At 44.5% G+C, this 25,871-nt stretch overlaps 1 protein-coding gene and 1 pseudogene across 2 annotated transcripts in view; both read right to left on the bottom strand.

The window, feature by feature from the left end:
• Nucleotides 1-14,232: 14,232 nt before the first annotated feature.
• On the bottom strand, nucleotides 14,233-15,682 carry LOC115895270 (annotated as a pseudogene). The gene has a single exon (XR_004055477.1). The product of XR_004055477.1 is annotated as an uncharacterized LOC115895270 (transcript).
• CDH5 (cadherin 5) overlaps nucleotides 14,233-25,871 on the bottom strand; it is a 37,983-nt gene continuing 26,344 nt past the window's right edge. The window contains exons 8-12 of the mRNA XM_010355191.2: nucleotides 22,845-22,987; nucleotides 20,947-21,071; nucleotides 20,501-20,606; nucleotides 18,053-18,298; nucleotides 14,233-16,357 (exon numbers count right to left, since the gene is read on the bottom strand). Coding sequence (XP_010353493.1) covers nucleotides 15,840-16,357; nucleotides 18,053-18,298; nucleotides 20,501-20,606; nucleotides 20,947-21,071; nucleotides 22,845-22,987 — 1,138 coding nt within the window. The 3' untranslated portion in view covers nucleotides 14,233-15,839. The remainder of the gene's footprint in view (nucleotides 16,358-18,052; nucleotides 18,299-20,500; nucleotides 20,607-20,946; nucleotides 21,072-22,844; nucleotides 22,988-25,871) is intronic.

Below are 25,871 nucleotides of genomic sequence, written 5' to 3'. Positions count from 1 at the left end.
AGAATCAAGTCCTAGTGGCCTTGTAGCAAGATAGTCAAGGTCCTTTCTGATCTAGTTCCTGCCCAGTCTCTAGGTTCTATCTAGCCACTCTCCACCTCAACTCCTGGGCTCTAGCACCTCTAACACCCATATCCCCTTCTCTGGAGGCTTTTCTGACCTTGACTTCCTACAGGTTGAATGAGTAACTTCCTCATCTGAGGTCCCATAGCACACCTCACATTTCAAAATGATGGAAATCACATACGATTTTCTTTTGTGTTTGTGTATACTTGCCTCCCGGTTTGTGAGCCTTTGGAGGGCAGGAACTCAGTCCTGCCCTCCAAAGGATTGTGGACTTCAATACTGTGTCCCTAGTTTGATGTGTGGTTCAGGGCTCCAGAAACATTTGCTGCAAAAATGGAGTTGGATCATAAAGATACCAGTGATTGTGCTGGAACAGGAGGCTGCCTCTAGAGGTCCTTCAGGTGTGTAGGCCTGTCTGCCCTTGTGCTAAATGACTCCAACCTGCCTGCATTAATCCTTTCTCTCCTCCTGTCACTTCCCAGCTCTCCTCCTCCTTCCGCTTGAGATATCCAAGCTTCACGGAAGAACTGTAGGTTTCTACAGAGAACAATATCCCTGATTGCTAAATAAATAAGCCACATTCATGGCCAATTCAGCAAAACCAGGTTTGGTGGGAATGACTTCATTCTTACCAGGATGTTGCTGGCTGCCTGGAAGTCCTTTAAAAGACAAAATAAAACACCCTTTTAAAGATAATTTTAGACTTACAGAAAAATTACAAAAATAATTTAGAAAGTTCATGCATATCCTTCACCCAGCTTCCCCTAATATTCACAACTTACGTAACCATGGCACAATGGTCAAAACTAGGAAATTAACACCGGTACAATGCTATTATTGTACCTTATGCAAATTTCACCAGTTTCTCTCTAGTGCTCTTTTTCTGCTTCGGGATCTGATTCAGGATCCCACATTGCTCATAGCTGTTGTGTTTCCTCAGACTCTTCCAATTTGCAACAGTTCCTGATTCTTTCCTTGCTCTCATGGCCTCTGATGAGTCGTGATCAGTTCTGCAGCTTTCTGTTTCTAGTTCCTAGTTGGCTTCTGGGTGATTGAAGTTCCTGGAGGCCTTCCTGCAGGACGGGTTCAGAATGAGTGCTTCTTTTTCTTTCCTCCTCTCATTCTCCTTTCTTCCCTTGGGATTTTCCAGAGCGAGAGTCAGTTAGAGAGGAATGCATGGTGAGGAGATGATTAGTGTGTCTTGACCTTGGGTGTTTGTCTCACTGTCAGAGTTCTGGCTCCCATCTGCAGTTGATTATGCAATTAGCCATGCATGTTGACCTCAGGATAGATGCAGACTCCTTCTAGCTCCTCATTCACTGCCTACCTTTCTCCTTTCCTCGCTCTCCCAGTCATCTCCTTTGGTTGCAGGTTAGAAGAGGCTCCAAGCCAGTTGGGCCTGGTATGCACACTTCCTTGGAGTCATGTGCTCTAAGACATCTCTGGCAGGCCTACTGGGGGACGTGGGAAGTGGATTTGGGAAGGGGGTCTGTGTGCTGAGTTTTACAGCCCTGTTGCACACACTTATGGGGTCATGTGGCACATGAGGTTAGGGATAAGTGCAAGGGCCTGGGAGAGAAGTCAGCTGTGGTAACAAAGGTCCATCAGCTGAGTCCCATCACATTCAGAAAGTCATCCTCCAGTGAGTCTGGGCCTTTCTGAGGGACAATGGAGGAAGAGGTGAGAACCATTTCAAATTAATTCATTAATTCATTCAAATATTAATTCATCCATTAATTTGACTGCAACAAGCCCTGGTTGGTTGTTACTATTATTGTTGTTTTTGTTATTGCTATCATGATTTTGCTGTTGTTAGGTATGGAGACATAGTATGAATCAGATGCAATTCGTGCCCTCAGAGTGCTCAGAGAGAGACAGACCACAGAGGATCTCAACTACGTGACAAGGGCTCTGTTGGAGGGATATGTTAAGTTTGTGGAAACAGGGAGAGGGAGGGACTTAGCTGTGACAGGGATGGGCAGTGGATGGGGCAGGTGATGCTAAAGGATTTAGAAGGGTTAGGCAGGCAAGTAGGATGGGGACTGGTGCTCCAGGAAGAGGGAAGAGCATTTGCAAAGGCCTGGAGTGGAGAGGGCCTGTGGCTACTTGGAAGAGCTGCAAACTCCCCACTCTCTCACTCCTTCATTCATTCATCCATCCACTTGCTCTGGGCCAGGCACTCTGCTGGGCACAGGAGCCACTAAGGTGAGGCCAACCTAGCTCTGCCTTAGGGTCTTAAAGTCAGAGCAGGGAGAGACAATTATTACAAGAGCAGAAATATACATGAATGCCTTGCAGAGGAGGGAGGAAGGTACTATGGTCTAAATGTCTCCTCAAATTCATTTGTTGAAACTGAATCCCCATTGTTGTGGCATTAAGAGGTAGGCCTTTTGGAAAGTGATTAACTCAAAAGAGCTCCGTCCTCATGAATGAATTAGTGCTTTATTAAAGACTGGAAGGAACCAGCTGAGGCCTTTTTTGCATTTTGTTTTCTGCCATGTGAGGATGCAGCAAGAAGGCCCTCACTAGACACTGAATGCTGTGCCTTGATCTTGGACTTCCCAGCCTCCAGAACTGTGAGGACTACATTTCTGTTGTTTATAAGTTACCCAGTCTGTGTGTTTTGTTATAGCAGCACAAAAGGCCTAAGAGATGGGCAGGGAAGTCTTCTTAGAGGAGATCTTCGAGGTTTGACTTGAGGAAGAGTCGGGCAAGTGAAGAAGTGGGGATGGCCACTCTTTACAGGGAGAATAGCATGTGCAAAGGCCCAGGTCACTTGTTCATTCATTGGTCACTTGTTTGTTCACTCACTCATTGTATTCATTTATTCAACAAGTATGTAGCGAATGCCAGTTATGCAGTTATGTGTCTATACTATGCACAGAGACTACAAAGTGAATAATTGTGGTGCTTTCAACCTAAGAGTGTTTCAGTCAGCTTAGGCTAAATTATGTTGTGGTGACAAACAAATCCCAAATATTGGTAGCTTATGACAATGAAGGTTTATTTTTAGCTCATGTTATATGTTCATTGTCGGTGGCAGAGAGAAGAGAGATAGTAGAACCATACATTGGTCCTTAAAGTTTCTGCTCTGAGGTGGCATGAGTCTCTTCCACTTACATTTTATTTGACAGGATGAGTCACATGGCCAAGCTTGACATCAGTGCATCAGGAATACAAATCCTCCCACAGAGAAGGGCAGTGAATATTTTGACCAATAACACACTCTACCATATGTCTGAGTAAAGGCTAATAATTCAGTCTGACTAGAATGTATGAGGGTGGCTACAACAATAAAGAGATTAAGAAGTCAAGGAGAAGCTTTATCATGTAGGGCCTTGGGTACCAGGCTAAAGAGTTTGGGTTCCATTGATTGTTAGTGGAGAGCCACTGAAGATATGAAAAGTTCTGTTGAGTTTTAAGCAAGGGAGAGTAAGATCTTATTTACGCTTTAGAAAAATCATTTCAGTAGCTTCAGGAAAAGGCCTGGTGGTGGGGGGATTAAGGTTAGAAATAAGAAAACCAATTGAAAAGTTGTGGGAATACCATAGTAGAGCAAATGAAGAATGCTCAAGCTCAGGTTGGAATAGTAGAGAAGGAGGAGGCTTCTCGAGCTGTTAGGAACAGAATCAAGGGAATTTCATTGGTACATTGTTCAACAGGTGTTTTAGAAACAAAGAATGAATGAGACCAGGTGTGATGGCTCACGCCTGTAATCCCAGCACTTTGGGAGACCAAGGCGGGTGGATCACTTGAGGCCAGCAGTTTGAGACTAGCCTGGCCAAACATGGTGAAACCTCATCTCTACTAAAAATATAAAAATTAGCCAGGCATGGTGGTGCATGCCTGTAATTCCAGCTACTCAGGAGGCCGAGACACAAGAATCCCTTGAACCTGGGAGGTGGAGGCTGCAATGAGCCAAGATCACGCTACTGCACTCTAGCCTGGGTGATGGAGTGAGACTCTGTCTCAAAAAAAAAAAAAAAAAGAAAGAATAAATTAATAAGTAAGAGAGTGCACCTGAACCTTGTACATCATACATCAATAAAGTGACCAATAAGTTGATCCCTTATAAAGTGAGACAGACCCTGATCAAATTTTTTTATTATTTTCAAATTTTGTTGATGATTTTCAAAAGTTTACTTTTAATTTACATATGGTAACATTCTTTTTTTTTGAGTACAGATGTATGATTTTGACAAATGCATAGACTTGTGTAACCACTACCACAATTAAGATGTTCAACAGCTCCATCACCCTAAAAGTCTCTCTAATGCAGCTTCTCTTTGTTAGTCCAATCCTCCCTTCTCCCCAACTCTTACAAACCCTGATATGTTCTCTGTTGCTACAGTTTTGCCTTTGCAGAATATTGTATAAGTGGGATCACACAGTATGTAGTCTTTTGAGTGTAACTTCTTTCAAATGGCATAATGCACTTGAGATTCACCCAAGTTGTTGCATGTATCAGTGTTTCTTTCCTTTTCACAGCTCAATAATGTTTCATTGTATGGCTGTGCCAGAGCTGGTTTATCCACTTGTCTTAGTCCATTTGGGCTATATAACAAAGTACCATAAACTGTATGGTTTATAAACAACAGAAATTTATTTCTCTCAGTTCCAGGGGCTGGCAAGTCTAAGATAAAGGCATCAGCAGGTTCGGTAGATTGAGTGTCTGGTGAGGGTTCACTTATTGGTTCATAGACAGCACTTTCTAACTATGTTCTGACATGGTGGATGGGGATCCTCTGGGGCCTGTTTTGTCAGGACACTGTGTTAGTCCACTCTTTTTTTTTTTTTTTTTTTGAGATGGAGTCTCACTCTGCCACCCAGGCTAGAGTGCAGTGGTGTGATCTTGGTTCACTGCAACCTCTGCTTCCTGGGTTCAAGTGATTCTCCTACCTCAGCCTACTGAGTAGCTGGGATTATAGGCGTGCACCACCATGCCTGGATAATTTTTGTATTTTTAGTAGAGATAGGGTCTCACCACGTTGGCCAGGCCGGTCTCAAACTCCTGGCCTCAAGTGATCCACCCGCCTCCCAAAGTGCTGGGATTACAGGAGTGAGCCGCCGCGCTTGGCCTTTGTCCATTGTTGCATTGCTATAAAGAAATACTTGAGATTGAGTGATTTATAAAGAAAAGAGGTTTTATTGGCTCATAGTTCTGCAGGCTGTACAGGAAGCATGGTGCTGGCATCTGTACAACTTCTGGGGAGGCCTCAGGAAGCTTTTATTCATGGTGGAAGATAAAGCAGGAGAAGGCACTTCACATGGCAAAAGTGTGTGTGTAGGGGGGATGCCACATACTTTTAAACAACCAGATCTCACATAAACTCAGAGTGAGAGCTCACTTATCACCAAGGGGATGTGCCAAGCCATTCATGAGGGATCCACCTCCATGATCTGAACACCTCACACCAGCACTGGAGACTATATTTCAACATGAGATTTGGAAGGGTTACACATTCAAACCATATCAGGCACTGACCCTGTTCATGAGGGGTCTGCCTTCATAATTTAATCCCACCCCAAAGTCCCCACTTCCAAATACCCTTGCATTGGGGATTAGGTTTCAATATACAAATTTTGGAAGGACAGAAACGTTCAGACCATAGCACTCCTCACCAGTTGAGGGACATTTTGTTGTTTCTGGTTTTGCTGTTATAACTTGATAAGAAACTGCCAAACTGTTTTGTAAAGTGGTTTTACCATTTTGCATTCTCATCAGCAATGTATGAGTGCTCCAGTGGCTCTACACTTGGTGTTGTCAGTTTTTTCCCTATCCTAGTAGGTGTGTAGTGCCATGTCATTGTGGTTTCAATATGCATTTCCTTAATGAGTAATGATGTTGATAATCTTATGCTTATTTGCCATCCATAGATTTTCTTTATTTATGCTTATTTTCCATCCACATATCTTCTTTTTATTTTATTTTATTTTTTTTGAGACGGAGTTTCGCTCTGTGTCGCCCAGGCTGGAGTGCAGTGGCCAGATCTCAGCTCACTGCAAGCTCCGCCTCCCAGGTTTACGCCATTCTCCTGCCTCAGCCTCCCGAGTAGGTGGGACTACAGGCGCCCGCCACCTCGCCTGGCTAGTTTTTTGTATTTTTTAGTAGAGGCGGGGTTTCACCGGGTTAGCCAGGATGGTCTCGATCTCCTGACCTCATGATCCGCCCATCTTGGCCTCCCAAAGTGCTGGGATTACAGGCTTGAGCCACCACGCCCGGCCCCACATATCTTCTTTAGTGAAGTGTCTGTTCAAATATTTTGCCCATTTTTAACTTGGGTTGCTTATTTTCTTACTGTTGAGTTTGAGAGTACTTCCTGTAGTCTGTATATCCTTTGTCAGGTATATGACAGTCCATGGCTTTTCTTTTTGTTCTTATAAGTTTACTTTTTCTCTTTTTAGAGCAAAAGTTTCTAGTTTTAATGAAATCCAACTTACAAATTTTTTCTTTTTATGAATTAACTTCTTGATGTCATCTCCAGGAACTCTGCCTAACTGTAGGTCATGAAGATTTTACCTACATTTTATTTTAAAAGTTTAAAAGTTTTTATATTTTACATTTAGGTCTATGATTCTTTTTGAATTATTTTTTTGTATAAAATGAACATGTAGGTCAAAGACTTTTTTTCCTGCATATAGGTGTCTAATTGTTTCAGCATTGTTTATTGAAAATTCTGTCCTTGGGCCAGGCGTGGAGGCTCACGCCTGTAATCCCAGCACTTTGGGAGGCCGAGGCAGGCGGATCACGAGGTCAGGAGATTGAGACCGTCCTGGCTAACACGGTGGAACCCCATCTCTACTAAAAATACAAAAATTTAGCCGGGCGTGGTGGCGGATGCCTGTAGTCCCAGCTATCCAGGAAGCTGAGGCAGGAGAATGGCCTGAACCCGGGAGGCGGAGCTTGCAGTGAGCCGAGATTGCACCACTGCACTCCAGCCTGGGTGACAGAGCGAGACTCCGTCTCAAAGGAAAAAAAAAAAAAAAGAAAACAAAAGAAAATTCTGTCCTTTCTCTATTGAATTGTTTTTTCATCTTCGTCAAAATTCAATTGATCTTATTTGTGGATCTATTTCTGAACTCTTTATTATATTCCACATAGATATATAGACAGATAGATATATAGAATGCATCTCTCCTTTTGCCAGTACTATACTGACTCGATGACTGTAGCTTTATAAGAAGTCTTGGAATCAGATAATGTGAATCCTTTAACTTTTTTCTCCTTTTCTCAAAGCTGTTTGAATCTTGTACATTCTTTGGATTTTTATATGAATGTTGGAATCAGCTTGTCAATTTATACAGCCAGTTAGGATTTTGATTGTGATTGGGTTGAATCTATAGATCAATTTGGATAGAATTTACATTTTAATAATTCTGAGACTTCCAATTCATGAACATGGTGTATCTCTCCACTTAGTTATGCCTTCTTTGATTCCTTCGTTAGTGTTTTGTCGTTTTCAGCATATAGGTCCTGTACTTATTTTGTTAGATTGTAATTAAGAATTTCATTTTTAAAAGTTGCATCTCTCCATTTTTAACACTTTGTCTCTCTTGATCCATCACTCATATATTTGCTAGTGTGTCTTCACTTACTGTAGAATGCTTATTATAAAGGGAATTTTTAAATCTTGCAAAAGACAGGATTTCATAAAGTTGATAGAAGCATTATTGGAGAAATACTCAAATTTACAGAGCCAGTGACGAAGGAAGATCCAGATGAGTTGGGCAAATTAACAAAAAGAGAATTGACAAGGAAGATAAAAAATGACTTGAAAGAGGGAATGATTTAAATATCAAAGGATTATGAGAAGCCTTTGGGAAAACTAATGAGCCTGGAATATTTGTATAAAAATTCTCTTTGTGTAAATCAAAGATAAAATACAAGGAAGGTACATTATGTTCCTGTATATTTATGTTGGGAAGGTATCAACACTTGAATTATCCTTTCTTTATTTTAAGAGTTAGAAAATGGTTGCAGTAAAAATCAAAACTTTCTTACCTAAAATATGAAACATTTAGAATAATTTTTGGTTTTATTTTAAAGTCTCAATCAACCCTTACCTTCCAGTAATTTTTAGAAAAATCATGTCACTATTTTAAGTAGATTCATTTCAATTAGCCTTATAGTTCTTGCTCCTCCAGTCAGCAGACAAACCCTGGGTTTATCAGCTGATCCAAATGGCCACTCAAAAATATGCCAGGCCTCCAGCTTCAGGAATAGCCAGATGTGGAATCCCAGATTTGGTGAGCTGAGAATTTCTGTGTGATGGAAGAACTCTAAGATGACAGCGAATTAGCCCCACCTCTGGTACTCCAGCCCTGTGTAATCCCCTCCACTTGAGTGTGGCAGCATGTGGGACTCATTTATAATGAATATAATAGAAAAGGTGACCAATGTGACAGGATGTCACTTCAGTGATTACATTAGATAAGACTGCAGTGTCCTCTTGCTAGTGGACTCTCTCTCTCTCTTGCAGACTTTGATGAAGCAGGTGAGCATGTTGGGGAGGTCCTCAGTTCAACAGGCTGTAAGGACTGAATTCATTCAACTATGTGATCTCGGAAGTAGGTCCTTCTCTAGTCAAGGCTTGAGATAAGATCTTGTGTATGACACTTTGATTGTAGCTTTCAGAGGGGATCCTGAAACAGAGAACCCAGCAACGTTATTCCTGGACTCCCAGCCCACAGAAACTATGAGGTGATAAATGCATGTTTTTTTTAAGCTGCTAAGTTTGTGAAATTTGTTACATAGGAGTGGATAAGGAATACACCCTGCTGCATTTAGCCATTCTTACATAAACCCACCATACATACGATTCATTTAGTTCTGGTATAAACTTCTCACTGAAGACCCTGTATTAGTCCGTTCTCACACTTCTATAAATAACTACTTGATACTGGCTAATTTCTGAAGAAAAGAGGTTTCATTGACTCACAGTTCCTCAGGCTGTGCAGCAAGCATGGCTGGGGAGGCCTCAGGAAGCTTACAATCATGGTGGAAGGGTGAAGCAGAAGCAAGCACCTTCTTCACATGGCAGAGCGGGAGAGCAAGAGTGAAGGGGGAAGTGCTACATGCATTTAAACAACCAGATCTCCTAAGAACTCACTCACTATCATGAGAATAACAAGAGGGAAATCCACCCCCATGATCCAACTGCCTCCTACCAGATCCCTCCCCCAACACTGGGAATTACAATCAACATGAGATTTGGGTGGGGACACACAGCCAAACCATATCCAAACCTTATCAGACCCACACTTATTTCCCTCCCTCCTTTTCTTCCTCCCTCTCTCCCTTCCTTCTTTCTTTTCTTCTGTTAGGAAAGATTATGAAAGACTTTCAAATAGGCAAAAAAAAAAAAAAAAAAAAAAAAAAAAAGTACTGAGTTTTTGGTCCAGTACACTTTTCTAGGTTATTGCCTTTCATCGTCTTTGAGCTATTTTACAACTCTGTAAATTGAAGAAAACTTAGACTAATGCAGATTATTCTTGCCCATGGGAGTACGAATGATTGTGTCCAATGACATGCAGTCTATCTTTACCCTGTAGATAGACCAGTTTTATTTCTGTATGTAAGTTGATTTCAGCATTCCTTATTGGCTTTACTGTGGGATTCTCTGAATACTCCTTGCAATGGGTTGTAACATTTGACTGCTTCTATCATAAACTAATGAGTTAAAAATAAAATCTTTGATACATATTCATTTTATATGAGTAAAGAGTTATGATTTTTAACCTTAAAAAAGGATCTTTTAACATTTTCTTCCTCCTTCCCTTCCTTCCTTCCTGTTAACATTGAATAATTGCTATGTGCCAAATTTGGTTCTATTACCTTTTCAAGATTTATTTCTTTTGAATTTTACAAAAACTCAGAGTAGGCATTATATTACCCTATTTTATTTACAAATGAGAAAATTGTGACTCAGGGAGATTAAGAAACATAACTCTGCTTGTAGGAGAGCACTGACTCATCCAGGACTGCTGACTCTGAACCACCTGGCCTGGGACTGAGGAGTTTCCCAGGACACGGACTTTTAGTACTAAAATGAGAGTCTTGCGCAAGCCAGGATGAGCCTATCACCCTGCATAGCTCCAGAAAGCCCAGGAAATGGACTCCACCACGTTTAGTTTCAGATGTCCTGTCTTATCTCCCAAGCCCTGCCCAGTACATGCTGGTGTTTTGCTTCAGGGCTGTTGTCACCAAGTTCTTAGTGTTGTGTCTGCAAATGCCCTGGATGACTTCACTCTTCCCTATGCTTTTCAAAATATTGGCTGCTTTATGTAGTGCTCCCAGGAGGGCTGTTTTAGTTCCTGTGCAATGCCCTGTGTCTATAGGCCTTTCCCTGCTCGGCCAGCAAAAGCCAGAGGTAGAGTTTTGTTGCTTCCTTCCCTGTGAAGATTCACTTCCTGCCCAGAGTCCGATCTGAAAACAAAAGACCCTTGTTCAGCACAGCTTCCTGTGTAACAACATTAAACATCCCCTCAGCAACCATCATACAGGAATATTATAAGATAGCTGTGCTTTCTATGCCCTAAGCTACAAGAGCACATTGCAAAGTTTTGTGAAGTCTTCCTAAGTGCTGGGGCATACACAGATTTCCTAAACATCCCGGATAACCTCTGGATGGACTGAGAGAAATAGGCCTCAGCTGTTTCTCTTATCTTTGAGGAAGAGAAATGTTGGATATTTCCATGCATTGCAGAATTCTATGGAAGTCACTTGGCTGGAAAACCGGGTTTCCCCCATCTCATAGACTGTAACTGCTCTGATCCAGAAAGTGGCTGGAACTTTGCTGTTAAAGAACTCCAAAGGTTAACAGGATTAGACTCCCACCGACCAAGTTCAAAGAAATGCTTTCAGAAGTAAGCAAACAAACAAACAAACAAACAAAATTAATCAACCCTCTAACAACATATATATTTTCTGGATTCAAGGGTGATGACCTCAGAAGCAATTCAGTTAATTCTTTTTTTTTTTTTTTTGGCTGAGCCTCACTCTGTCGCCCAGGCTGGAGTGCAGTGGTGCGATCTTGGCTCACTGCAACCTCTGCCTCCGAGGTTCAAGCGATTCTCCTGCCTCAGCCTCCTGAGTAGCTGGGATTGTAGGCAGCTGCCACCATGCCTGGCTAATTTTTGTATTTTTAGTAGAGACAGGGTTTCGCTATCTTGATCAGGCTGGTAATTCTTAAAAGTCTCTGTTGCATTAATAGTGAACTCAAAACTTTTTTAAAAAACAAACTTTTAGTGTTAAAAAATGATATTTGGGGATAAATTTTGCTTATCAATTCACTGTTTTCCAGTTACAAAAAAGTGCTTAGAAATCAACATTAAGATAACATTTTTTCTGATTATAAAAATAATATATACTGCTTATAGAAAATTTGGAAAACAGAATAAAGAAGAAAATAAAAATTTTTCATAATTTCATAACCTGAAGATGGAGATCTACTACAAAAAGTTGAGATCTGACTGTAAATAATTCATTGGGTTTTGCTTTTAGCCTTGACCTTGAATTTAGCTCAAGATCACCACTTCCCAACATGACTTTTAATGGTCGCCCGGTAGGGTTTGGTGGATTTGCCATAATTTACCTAACCAATCTCTTATTGTTGGACATTTATATTGTTTCGAATCTTCTGCTTATAAATAACACTGAACTTACTGAGGCAGATACACCCTGTGCATCTTAGGTCCCTAGGAGGTCCTTAGCAATCCCTAGAAGGGTGATTTCTTGGTGGTCTGAGGTTTTGATTGTGAACATCTGCTAGTCACCTTGAAGACAGTAGGATTTATTCGAAGGATTCTTGACCTGGGAGGCGCCTGGAACCAGGGCGCTCAGGAACTGCAGCTTTGTTCCTGGCCCAGAATCAACCTTCCAGGATTGGCTTGGTGAAAGCAGGGCGGGGCCGAGCAGGAAGATGGGGCGTGGACACTGCAGCAGGGCCACCAGGTGCAAGGAGGGATGGTGTGGTGCACTGTGACCCTCACAAATCCAAAGATCTGGCGGCCAAGCCCAGCCGCTCTCGGAGAGCTGAGATTCTTGGTGCTGGCTGGACTGCTGGAGACAGTAGGTACCCTTTTCCTTCGGGAAGGTGGGGGCTAGGTCTCTGGCTGTCTCTACCCGATCAGACCCCGGTGCGAAGAGGGAGCGTAGCAAGAGCCCAGGCAGGTTGTGGGGCCAGACCACGTTCTCTGTCAAAGTCCAGGACCCCCAGAACCTGCGGTCCATTGATTGCCAGGATGCCCAGCCGTGGAGCTTGCAGACACCAGCCCTGGCTGAGCATTTATTGACACAGCGCACCCCCTAGTGGTCATTTCCCATGACCAACCCCAACAGGCGCAGATGATACGCCTTGGTTCAGCCTCTAGCCCCCCAGGTCTGGGAAGTCTGTAGATTCGCATTCTCCTGGGACCCATGGGGCAATGGTTGAGGGTGGGTTAGAGGATGGAAGAGTGTCTAGGCCCAACTCTGTCCCTAACTTGCCTGTGTGGCTTTGGCCACATCTCATCCCCGTCTGGGTGTCACCTTGGCCATCTGTGAAATGAGGATGGTCATGCTAGCTTCAGAGGTTTGGCCTCGGGGAGGGGAAGGGCTCTGAGCCTCTGCTCCCCTTGCCCACTTTCAGTAGGCTTGGGACCCAGCGTTGGCTGGAGCAGGCATGTGCAGTGTGATCAGAAGATTCCAGGGCCACTGGGTTTGAGATACAATAAAATGTACAAATTCAGAGATAGGCCCTCCTCCACTACGAAGATCATTCTTCCTACCTTAGGGTAAGCAGGTTCCAAGCAGAGGAGGTGACCAGGGTGGCCAAGAGCTCAGAGCCAGGCCCCCTTGAAGGTTGGAGGGACAGAAATTGTCTTATCTGGAGGTGTCTTGGGGATGGGGAGGCTTCTTGGAGAAGGAAGTAGTGAACAGATTTCATGGGCTCCAGGGATTGGACAACCGTGAGTTCAGGGAGCAAGTACTTCAGACAAGTGGGAAAACAGCTCAAAAACCAGTTGGAAGGGGTGGCATTGGCAGGAATGACTGAGTAAGGAGCACTTTTCCCCGAGAAAAGCAATGAGAATACTGGCCAAAATTGTCAAAACCAACTTTTTCAGAACTCTGAAAACTAATCAAAAACTTTCAACAATCCAAGGTGTACCTATTTTTTTTTTAACAGGTTAATATTGGTAAGAACAGTGAGCTTGATGGCATTGTCCTTTTTTTTTTTTAAATAGAGACTGGGTCTCACTATGTTGCCCAGGCTGGTCTCAAACTCCTATATTCAAGTAATCCTCTCTCCTCAGCCTCCTAAAGTGTTGGGATTACAGGCGTGAGCCACCATACCTGGCAGAGCTTGATGGCATTTTAACTTGCCCTAGTCCTGTCCCCTTCTCCCGAGACCTATGGTAGCCTTGAAACCCAGTGGTTTCATAATCATGGTGGAAATCAGCAGCCTAAAGACAAACAGAAAGATCAGAACAGGGTTGAAGCTTCTGCAAAGTCCAGTTCCCAGATCACTGTCATTATTCAACTTGTCTGGTAGTTCCCTGGAAGAGACTCCACTTGCAAGGCTGTGTTCATTTGACCTTATTTGGTGCCCATTCAATGCACACAGCCTTATCTCTGAGGTTATTTGTTGAAAGTAATCAGTGGCAATTGTTTAACATTGCAGCTGCCTGAGGCAGTGAAAATGACTGGGGCCAATAAGAAGCTAACAAAAAGTTTAAAAGGAAAAGTTGAGGAATGAGCTGTCCATAGAAGGCTTTGAAAAGCTTTGGCATATTCCTAGAAATCTACAAATGTTCCCTCTTCTGTAGTTTCCTCTGATGATGGTGGTGGTGGTGTGTGTGTGCATGTGTGTATGTATGTGTATTTGTGTGTGCATGTGCATGCTTGTATGCATGTTTATATGTTTGTGCATGTGTGTGTGTTTCACAAGTGCTCTATCAGCTCTAGAAATGGAAGAATCTCAAAGGTTTTCTTTCCCTTTTTTTGAGACAGGATCTCACTCTGTCACCAGCGCTGGAGTGTAGTAGTGTGTTCAGACCTCACTGAAGCCTTGACCTCCCAGGCTGAAGTGATCCTCCTATCTCAGCCTCCCAAGTAGCTGGGACCACAGATGCATGCCACCATGCCTGGCTAATTAATTTTTTTTTTGGTAGAAATAGGGTCTCCCTATGTTGCCCAGGCTGAAGATTTTTCTTTATTTAGGTATAAAAAAATACAGTACTTGTCATGCACCAGTGTGGCCAATATACAGTCATAATCTGTAGAGCAATTACTACAATTATAGAAAATAGAAGGTTACAGGAATTGTTTTTCCAACTAAAAAACCTGAAGTAATATTGTTAACCTAAATAGCAACCTGCTTATTATGCAAAAACCCTTATTCTATATGTCTGTGAGAGCTAGAAACTTGTAAGTATCATTAGTAAAAAAATCATTATAAGAAACTAGTTATTGGTTAAAACAAAAAAGTCAGTGTTATCTACAATCCCTTGCAGTCTGAGGGACTTTGCCCAGAGAGGGAACCTCGGTCCATGATGAAGGGTGAGCTGGATGTCTCCTTCACTGCTCCTCTCTGTTGACTGATGCCACTTCTCCAACGTGTGTTTGCAGTGAAACGTTCCAGTAGAAGATGCACAGTTGATCACAGAGGTTGGGCAGGGCAGGGCCTTGCCTTCTGCAAGGTGTGCCTGAGGTTCGATTCCCTGAGATGTGACAACAGCGAGGTCTAAAGGCACATGGCTGGGCTCTGTCATGCAGTCATGAGTGGGTTTGGACATTGGCCAGTCTTGCTAAAGGCCACATCTTGGGTTCCTCTAAACCAAGGGATAAAGAGTATACAGAGAAAAGAAAGAGAGCATGGATTGGCGACCAGGTGAGGCAGACAGGGGGAGAGGTGTTCTCCTCCGGGAATATCTGCCCCTTCTCAGGCAAAACTGGAGGGGTGCTGAGGAGTCTCAAAGCAAGGTCTCAGCTCTTCCAGGCCTTCTCCAGAGGGGATGGGTGTGGAGGTGGTCCTCACCCTGTGATCTGTCACTCTTGATCTCCACCGCCCCTCCAGGATGAATTCACAGTTGCTTCGAAGTTCAACAAGCCATTTCCCTGAATGTGGTTCAGTGCTCAGTAAAGCACAGTTACTGGCATGGCAGGCCAGTGAGGTCACTTCAGGACCCAAGGTCAGGAGCTGCCATGGGGCCCCTTCCTCCCTCTTGGCAGGCCTGGAGAGGGGCTGGGGAGTGGTGGGGCACTTGGAGTGGAGTATGAAGGAGTTGGAGCGGGGCCAGGGCTCCTGAGAGAGGGCATGATGGACGGTCAGTCTCCCTTGGGAATGGGCTGCAGAGAATCCTGCCTCACAAGTCAAGCCGTCTAGGCCTTTGCCTCCAGGCAGATAGGGACCAGGACCTCACCAGCCTCACCACGGCATTCAGGGACCCTAGAAAAAGACCCTCCAGCAGTTGAACACAGGCTGTTTTGCTTTGCAGCCTTAGGGAGCCAGAGGAAGTCTTTGAGTTAGAGGGCGGTCTGTGGGTGACAGGGTTATGTGGATGTCTGAGCCCAGACAGAACACCAGCCTGGATTTGCCAGCATTTGAGAGTAGTCATCACTGACATATGTTCCCGGATATTTCAGGAACCTGGAGTTTGCTATCCCAAGGCTGATGAGGTCTCTGGGACCCACGAGGAAGGGGTGCTGGGCTGGGGAGTCAGTGCCATTTTTGGAGGCTGTGGTGCCTAGCAGTCTGACTGGCCTGGGCCCCCAGGCCCAGAGTGGCCTCGGCCACCTAATACAGCAGCTCCTCCCGGGGGTCCGAGCCGTACAGCTCAGCCAGCATCTTAAACCTGGGTCCCCAGTCGTTAAGGAAGTCGTAATCTACGTCAGAGTCGGACGAGTCGGTGCCCAGGGAGCTGAGGGACTCGGCTATGGACTCCGAGCCTTCGTAGCCGTAGATGTGCAGCGTGTCGTAGGGGGGGCCATCGCCGTCGTGGTCCGCCTCGTCCTTCTTCACCTCGATCATGGCTGCCATCTCCCCGGGCCCCCCGTGTGCCCCGGGCGCGTGCCGCGGCGGCTTCTGCACCTGCGCGTAGAGGGACGGCCGGGCGTCCAGGGCCGGCCGCGGGGGCTTGGCCCCACCGCGGCGCACCGAGTTGAGCACTGACACGTCGTAGCTGGTGGTGTCCATCTCGCCGCCGCCCTCCTCGTCGTAGGTGACCAGCTGCTCGTGGATCTCCGGCACGCTCTTGCCGTGCGCGCGGGCCTGCTTCCGGAGCCGCCGCCGCAGGAAGATGAGCAGGGTGATCACTGCGGCCAGGGAGCCGAGCGGCAGAGTCAGACAAGGCTGGGGGCCGGGGCGGTCCCCCATGCCCCCATCCCCGCCGCCCATCGTGCCCCCATCCCCGCTGCCCCCTCATGCCCCCATCCCGGCCACACCCCCATGCCCCCATCCCGGCCGCCCCCCAACATCGCATCCTCACCGCCCCCTGCAACTCCCTCGCGCCCCCCCGCATTCCCATCCCTTTGGCCCCCCACTTCCCCTGAAACCCCATCCCCACCATTCCCCCACATACCCATCCCCGTCATCCCCCCCACACCCCGTCCCCGCCGCGCCCCCGCACCCCCATCCCTACCTCCCCCGACACTCCCATCCCTGCCTTTCCCCCACACCCATGGGCAGGTGCGGATGTCCAGCCTGTGGGAATCTCTGAGGGGTGTGGCTATGTGAGAGTCTTGGATCCCTGAGGAGGGGTGGACCGTAAAGTGCAGAGAGTTTCTAAAATTAGGCTCAGGCCTTCTAGCTTTGAGTTACTGAACAAACTACTACATACATAAGTAAAGCTGGGATGCCCTGGGAGGCAGCCCTGCCCCACAGCCTCAGTTTCCCTGTCTGTAAAATGGAAATGATGACTTCCCTGCTCTGTTTATATTTGGGAAGATGGTTGTAAGGTTAAATACAATTCTATTTGTGGTGGGGATGCCATCATCATCATTAATTATTAATAAAGGAGAAATCTCTGCTGGAGAAGCCCCAGAAAGGGGGCATATCGAGGGCACTCTCAGGGGAGCTACAGGCAGGAGTGGCCTGGAGTCCATATTGCAGGTGCCCTGTGGCTGTATCCAGGCCTTGCCTTGAGTTCCAGGGCGATCTCCAATCACCTGAGGGCTTCCTCTGGAGGATCAGCCCCTGCCGCATCTCATGACGAGTGAAATGCAGGATACAGTACATCACTCCTCTCCCGCCGTGGGAAGATGCTGGGGGGTGGCCCCACGCTGCCTCCCGGCATCCTTGTGGGAGGAGGCTCCAGTTCCTCATCATGGGAACATTCCACCTTCGCTGGCCGCCTCCCTTCCCAGCTTCACTCCCCCTCTGCTTTAGGAGGTATCCAGGGAAATAAACCACCTCCCAGATAAACCACTTTCACCCCAATCCTCATCCCAGGGTTGCTCCCTGGGGAATCCAAACTAAGGTCTACAATGCTCCTAAAATTTCCAAGGCCCAAACAAGAAAAAAATATCAAGTATCAAGGCCGGAGGAATTCTATAAAAAGAAAGAAAGCACGTGGAGACAATCTAAATTAGAAGTTTTTAAACTTTCCATTTTAGAACTGGATCCTTTTTCCTTTTTCAAAAATAGGTTTTATGTAAATACATGCCCAGAACAATGCCTGGCACACAGTAAATGCTGAAAACATCTAAGTGGAAGGAGTGACTGTTATGTATAAGTTATTTTAAAGTGATACCTGCCTGATGAGTGGGGGAGGAGTCCTGAGCCTGGCCCCCTCCTCCTCCCTGGCTCATCCCCCACCGTGAGCACCCAGGTGGATGGAGCTCACATCCTATATCCTGCACATGAACTGGTCGAGGGCTGCATCGCAGATTGGAGGCAGGGTTGGGCCTGAAACCCTGGCCTCTACTTCTCCTGTGAAGCTTCCCCTCCCCGTAACACCTTCCATCCCCTTCCACCCACCGTGTCTCCTTCCCACCCTGCCCAGCACTGACCTGTGATGGTGAGGATGCAGAGTAAGATGGCTACCACTGCCTGGATGCTCACGCCCACCTGGGCGGCCATATCCTCGCAGAAGGTGAACTCGCCCTGCTCGTTGCACTTGCACACGGCCACGGTCAGTGTGCTGGTGCCCGTGCGGCTTGGCATGCCATTGTCTGAGATGACCACGGGTAGGAAGTGGACCTTGGTATGCTCCCGGTCAAACTGCCCGTACTTGACTGTGATGTTGGCCGTGTTATCTGGAAACACCAAGGCCTCGGAGTCAGGCTTTGCCATCTGCACAGATGGGGAAACCTGGCTCCTCCAGGAAGCCTTCCCTGACTGCACCAGCCTGCGTGCTGCCTGGGCTGCTTTTCTGCCCTTTGCACCCAGCACCTCTTGTTTCAGCCATCTGAGTGCAGGCCTGTTCCTCCATAGAGGGGATATTTTGGGGCAGCTGCTTTGACCCAATCTCCAAGAATGCCTTGGTAAAAGAAGGTAAAATCCTTTGCTTTCTGTATTTGTGAGCAACTGATGCCTGTCCCCTTCCTCTTCTCTAACCCCACTCCGGTATCAGGAGGTTTTCTCTTTCAGCTCTATTAATTAATGCACTGTTTCAAGCTTTGACAAGCAATGGGGAAAAAGAAAGTTTTAAAAAGTCCTTTAGCATTAGGTTAACTTCTAAGGCAGCTTCTGCTATCTCTGAAAATCCATTGTTACATTGTTGAAAACAGTAAAAACAATGGCCATGTCCCTTGGGGCACAGAGTAAATGATTACATATAGAATTGCGGGTTTCCTAGGCAGTTTGGAGCTGGGAAATGCTTTTGTCCAAATATTGGCCCTGCCCATCTTCCCAGATCCAATCAGTGATTTCCTGTACCCAAGAATCCCCCAGGGAGCTTTTAAAACACGCTGATTTTCAGACCCTATGATCACACACACTTCTTATTCAGTGGTTCTGGGCAGAGGCCGGATGATCTGCCTTTTGCAGGGTCTCAGGAGGTTGTAATGTCAATGATCAGAGAAGGATCCAGGGACTGTCTGCTCCAGGGTTTACGTAGCTACACAGGCTCCACACACTGGATTGAAAAGCCCAGGAATCCATCTTTTAGATTTTGAATGAAAGCCAACTATATTTCATTATTCATAATTACATTTCAGCATTAAGTCTATTATATTTCAAATAAACTATATGTCATTGATGCTTATGGGAAAACTAGAGATTTTGACATGCAGGTTGTTCATGATATAAGTGAATTTGACACCAGCAGGCTTGCCTCCTATTGTATATGGGTGTCTTTGGGGTGGCACTGAATCTTTCTACTGTATTGCAGATCCCCACTCTGAGATGGGACTGAGGTGGACATTGGGGAGGGGGTGACATTTTTGCCACATTATTTACTTCTAATGACAACTGGGTGTTGAATGGTCTGTCATTGACTTGTCAACACATCAGGGCCACCTTCTCCATCCCACAGGAGTCTCCTTAAGGACTGGTCTGTGGCTGATCCCTCAAGTCTGCCTCCAACTCTCAGGGATCCCACTCCCCAATCTTCCTCAAAGGTAGCAATGGGCTGCTGCAATACAGCCATCCTCATCCACCATAGTTTTGCCCATTAGGGACAGGCAGGAATTCCATCCCTTGCTGGGTGAAGGATCACTCTGTTTAAACTCAAGGGGAATTTTCTCTATTTTTCTGAGGAAATTTCAGAGGCCGTGGAAGCTTGCCTACTTGTGGCTGGAATGAAGTCAACTCGGCATCATCACTCAAGTTGGCACCTACTCCTCAGAAGCTCCGATTGGCTGCTAATGACATCACACGGCCACCCTGCTAATCGTGAGTAGTCATTGTAGCTGAATTAAAACAAAGCTCACTGTATCCTTGGGATTTAGGACTTCCTATTTCCAGTTTTTACTCTTTGGGAGTGACCTCAAAGTTCCACGTTTAATTTGTAATTTTGCTGATGCAGAGAGCCTCCAGTGTGGGAGGGGACTCCTTGGCTAGTTCTTCAGTGGAGCTGACGGCCTGCATCCCCACATCTGTTCTGCACTCCTTGCTGGCTCCTTGCAGGCGATGTGGACTTGGGAGTTTGGATGGAGTGTCTCTGATCATTGCACAGACCAATTGTACAATGTATGTGGCAGGAATTGTACAAAATATCTAATGATTTGAAAATCCCAGTGGGAGCCTGCCCTCAATTTGCTGGCCTGGTCTTTGACCTTGGTGCCTCAAGACTCAACCTCACCCCGACCCTGTTAGTGCCAACTGACTGCATTTGTTCTTTCTTTGGAGACAGGGTCTCGCTCCATTGCCCAGGCTGGAGTGCAGTGATATGATCATAGCTCACTGCAGCCTCAAACTCCTGAGCTCAAGCAGTCTTCCTGCCTCAGCCTCCTGAGTAGCTGGGACTACAGGCGTGGGCCATCAGGCCTGTCTGAACTGATTACTTTGATGCCTACCGTGATTATCCGTGAGGGTAAAGTTGTTCTCAGTATTCAGGGTGAATTTGAACTTTACATTTCGTGGTGTTATGTCCTTGTCTATTGCGGAGATCTGCAGGACCAGCTGGAGTGTGAAAGACAGGAGATAGTCAGTGATGGTGGTGGGGTGGTCTGAGGTTTAGTGACGGAGCCTTTGGGTTTAGACCTGACCATGGCTGTTTCCCACCTGCAACACTCACCTATTTAGTTCTTCATAAAGCCACTCTTTCTACTCCCCTGCCCTGCCAATCTACTCCCCATACATTCTCTCTGAGCCTCAGTTTCTCCATCTGTAAAATGGGCATAATGTTATTTTCCTCAAGGCTATTGTACAGGGGAACTCTTGCTGACTCTGTTGAGCAGTTCTGCCCCTCAGCCTGCCCCAGGGTGGTGCTGCCTTCCCCTCCCACCTGAACCAGACTCACCTGGCCATGGGCAGCATTTTCACACACTTTGGGCTGGTAGGGCTGGGCAAACTCCGGGGCATTGTCATTCTCATCCAAAACTTCAATGTGGACTTGCACAATGGATTCTTTTCCTGTGGGGGTTCCTGCAGGGGAGAAGACTGTCACCATTATGGGCTCAGCTGATGCTGGCCCTGGGGGTGGAAGATGTGTGGAAGGAGGGCCGCCCTATGGAGGCCACTTTTTGCAGGAGCAAGCTGTGGAACAGAGGCCCGGGATGGTGTTCTGGATGAAAGGAGTTTGGTGGGGGGAGGTGTTAAATCTTCATCCATAAGGTTTACTGAGGTATTACTTTGATTATGAGAATCAAAAAGGTAAACCACCTAAGTGCATTAAAAATATTGTAATTGAATTTCTAAAATTAAAAATTTAATTATTTGATTAAATACCTAAAACATAATAAATTAATCATAAAAGAATTGAAAAGGTAAACAACCTAAGTGAGATTGGTCAGTAAATTAGGCCACTGGAAAAGAATGAAATGTATGGCCACTGACAATGACTATGTAAATTACATCTTAAAAATATAATTTAAAAAAATTTAAGGCCAGGTGCTATGGCTCATCCCTGTAATTTCACACTTTGAGAGGCCCAGAAGGGAGGATTACTTGAGGCCCAGAGTTGGAGACAAGCCTGGGAAACATAGTGAGACCCCATCTCTACAAAAAACTAAGACATTTCCTGGGTAAGGTGGTGCACGCCTGTAGTCCCAGCTACTCAGGAGGCTGAGTGGGAAGGATCATTTGAACTCAGGAATTAGAGACTACAGCGAGCTGTGATCGTGCCACTGCACTTCATCCTGGGCAACAGAGTGAGACCCTGTCTCTCCCTTAAAAAAAAAAAATTACCACCATGAGAAAGTGGTTCTGGAATAAGGTTAAGTAAAAATGCGGAATATATTATATTACACAAACATTACAATCTCACATAAGTATAAAAATATGTATAGAAAAAACATAAAAATACAAGAATGTACTAACAGTAACTGTCTCTGCATGGTGGCATTGGTGGGAGGAGTATTTTCTTCTCTTTTTCTGTATTTTCCACATTTTAAACTATTGAAGTTAAAGATTCTACTAATGGGATTATGTGGAGGAGAAAGAAGCAAGGACTGATCTGGCCAAACATGCAGGAGTCCATTACAGTTTGGGGCAGCAGCTGTGTTGGCAGAAGTGAGTCTGGGTGGGCCTGGCAGGCTCTAGGGATCCTTGGCCTAGTGGGCTCCTGGGTAAAGTGGAGTATTAAGAATTCTCCTGGAGGGTGATTGTGATTTTCTCATATAGATAAAGGATGCAAAACTCCAACTCTTGCCCCTCCCTCTGGCAAAAATTACACAATTTCTGGAGAGCCTCACAATCTCAAAGTTGGAAGCTGCTTCACATTTTGAATTCTACCTATTAACTGGTGCACAAACACCCTCTGAAGGAACATTTCCCAAACAGCCATGATACTAAGAATCATGGGACCCTTGTTAAATGCACATCTCTGGCTCACTGGACCAGAACCTGCAGGATGGAGTAGAGCTTTATGCTGAATAGGTGCCTTGGGTGATGCTCGTCACAGAGACATCTGCGCAGCCTGTTTCATGACAGTACTTTTCAAACTGTGACATGCATGAGATTCTGATTCAGTTTGGGGGGTGAGGCTTGAGATGCACTTCCAACAAGATCTCAGGGGATGTTGATACTGCTGGTTCAAGGACCACACTTAGGCATGGAAGCTCTATAGCATCCCAACCAGCGGCTGCTTCAGCAGGCACTTCTAATACCCCTGGAGACCCCAAATGATTGATTATGCCAGTTGGAAGAATGAAGGAAAAGGAAAAGAACCCAGGTGCCCTGGCAGATGCGGCCACTCACCAGTGGAATCCAGTTCTTTGGCCTCCACAGTCAGGTTATACCAGGGGTAGACTTCTCTGTCCAGTTCTTTCTCATTGTAAATGTCCCCCTTTTTTGTGACTCGGAAGAACTGGCCCTTGTCACTGGTCCTGCGGATGGAGTATCTGCCCAGGGGAGAGAGTTTCATGGCTTTCCAGTGTTCTTTGCTGAGTCTACACTCCTCAGCATGATGGACAAGGCTCTTCTGCATCTGTCCCCTGCATCCCACTCCCTGCCCCTCTCTCACTGCTCGTTGCACTCTGCCACTCAGACAAGAGTGGACCTACACAGAGGGATTCAGGAGAACAAGATAATATCTTTGATCTTAGTTACATTGCCGTCACTGGACTGAAGGTGGTACCTGAGACCATCAGATGCACTTTCAGAGCTGAACAGGTGACACCACACCATAGCTGGGACTTGTTTTAGTGATTAATGAAAAGGTAATTGGGCAAGAGCCAGGCAGGAATACAAAAAGAGCTGGAAGAAATATGAAGTAATTACAAAGAAATTAACTTTGTGAAATAAAAAAATTTAAAAATTTCTTTCAGAAATCAGGAAAAATCTATTGAAAGATAACTATATATGTTTCGTGTATATAGGAATAATAGTTGCTACCAATGAGGAAAATCCCAAAACAAACAGAGCAGAAGAAATAACAAAAAAAAAAAAAAAGAAAAGAAAAGAAAAGAAAAGAAAACTTTCCTGATCTGAAGAAAGTTTCGAGCCTACAGATTATAAGGTGTCATTGACATCAGGCATCACTGAAAAAAAAAAAACCAATTATTTAGGCATATCCTGATGACACTTATGAATTTCAAGGCTCTGTGAAGAAACTGAAAAGAGTCCAGACAGAAAGAAATAGTTTCCTTCTGAAGAAAGAAAAATCAGATTTGCCTCAGATGCCCCCACAAAATTAAATGCTAGAATACATTGACAGTATTTTTGAAGGGAAGTGTTTATAATCTAAGGATTATATGAATACATCTAGGTGTTATTAGAAGGCAAGGTTGGGCATGGTGGCTCACACGTATAATTTGAATGCTTTGGGAAGGGCTGAAGCTGGAGGTTTGCTTGAGGCCAGGAGTTCAAGACCAGCCCAGGTGATAGAGTGAGACCCTGTCTCACCAAAAAAAACCCCACAAAAAAACAAACAAAAATAAAACAACAAAAAAAATTAGCCTGGTGTGGTGGTGTGTGCCTGTAGTCCCAGATACTCAGAGGCCGAGGTAGGAGGGTTGCTTGAGCCTAGATATTCAAGGCTGTAGTGAGCTATAGTTGTGCCACTGCACTCTAGCCTGGGTGACAGAGGAAGAACCTGTCCCTGCCATCCAAAAAAAGGCAAAGAACTAAGATATTTATGTCCTGAATTTTTTTTTGAAAACTTACTGTATCTAACTAAACATCTCAATATAAGGTAAACACCTGGTATGGGAAGAATTAAAACAAACTATTGATTTGTTTATCATACATAGAAAAGCAATGGGTGTGTGTATATGTATAATAGTTTTAACTAGAAAATATAGGTCCAAGGAAACATTTTAAATTTTGTAGATGGAAGTAAATCTCACTGGTAGAAATAAAAATGGATGCACCTCATCCAAGTATCTAGGAGAAAAAAAAAATAAAGAAACATAGACTGTATAGCAAAGCTGGGGGAAAAGAAAAAAGCCATTAAGTTTGATAAATGAGAAATGTAAAACAAGATAAAAGCAGTAAGGTCCAACATATCAATTATGATGAAAAATGTAAATAGGTTAAACACAAAGCATTTCAGTTTAGATTAAAAAGCAAAGCCAAATGCATTCTTGTTTTCAAGAGACAACTTAATGCCAAATGACCTGGAAAAGTTAAAAGTAAAAGTTGGAAAATTGCATTAGGCGAATATGAATAACATGAAAACAGGACTAACAAATGTAACATCAGGAAACAGAATTAAAGGCAAAATATTTAAGCAGAACAAATTGGCCAATTACATTCGGATAAAAGTTACAAGCCATAATGAAGGTAAAATAGTCGCAAGCCTTTGTTAACTGAGTGGAAAAATTAAAATACATAAAGTCAAAACTTAGATATTCTAGGAAGAAGTGGACACAAATACAATTGTATCACATCACAGAACAAGCTAAATCAAAACCAAAAAAATACCCTATGACTTATAAATGAAAATAAAGAAATCAAGTCAATCTCTTAAATAAACTCTTAGATCAAAGGAGAAACAAAAATTACAATTACAGGCTATTTAGAATAGAATGGCCATGAAAAGAGTAGTCCTAAAACTTAGGAGATGAGGCCAAAATGTAAGAACATATTTTGTCCTTAATAAGAAGACTTAATACCCTTGAAAGATTAGCTATACCAAAATTAATATATAAACACTAATGTTTATAATAGACAACACTAGAATTCTAATGTTTTAAAAAAACCTGGATACAAAATTTTAAATTTCACAAAAGAAAAAATGAGAGTTGACAAAAAATTATGTCAAATAAAAAAGCAACAAGGGAACGACTTTTATGTATATCTAAGATCTAGGGTAAAGCTATATGGTTTGGATCTATGTCCCCGCCACCGAATCTCATGTCGAAATGTAATTCCCAGTGTTGGAGGTGGGCCCTGGTAGGAGGTGGATAGATGGGGCAGAGTTCTCATGAATGGGTTAGCACCATCCCCTAGGTTCTGTTCTCATAATAGTGAGTTATCATGAGATCAGGTTGTTGAAAAGTATGTAACAACTCCCTTCCTACTCCCATTCTGGCCATGTAAGACATGCCTACTTTCCCAGGATTATAAGTTTCCTGAGGCCTCCCAAGAAGCAGAAGCCACTATACTTCCTTTATAGCCTGTGGAAATGTGAACCAATTAAACCTCTTTTCTTTATAAATTACTCAGTCTTAACTATTTCTTTATAGGAGAATGGACTTATATAAGCTAGTAGAATAAAATAGAATGGCTTTGCTGTAGAACAATAGATAGGACAGAGAATTAGAAGTAGATTCAGGTATATAC

The sequence above is a fragment of the Rhinopithecus roxellana genome, chromosome 20 (genome assembly GCF_007565055.1).
Source record: "Rhinopithecus roxellana isolate Shanxi Qingling chromosome 20, ASM756505v1, whole genome shotgun sequence".
Taxonomy (NCBI): domain Eukaryota; kingdom Metazoa; phylum Chordata; class Mammalia; order Primates; family Cercopithecidae; genus Rhinopithecus; species Rhinopithecus roxellana.
The sequence above is the reverse complement of the archived record's forward strand: the minus strand, read 5'-3'. Positions and strand labels throughout refer to the sequence as shown.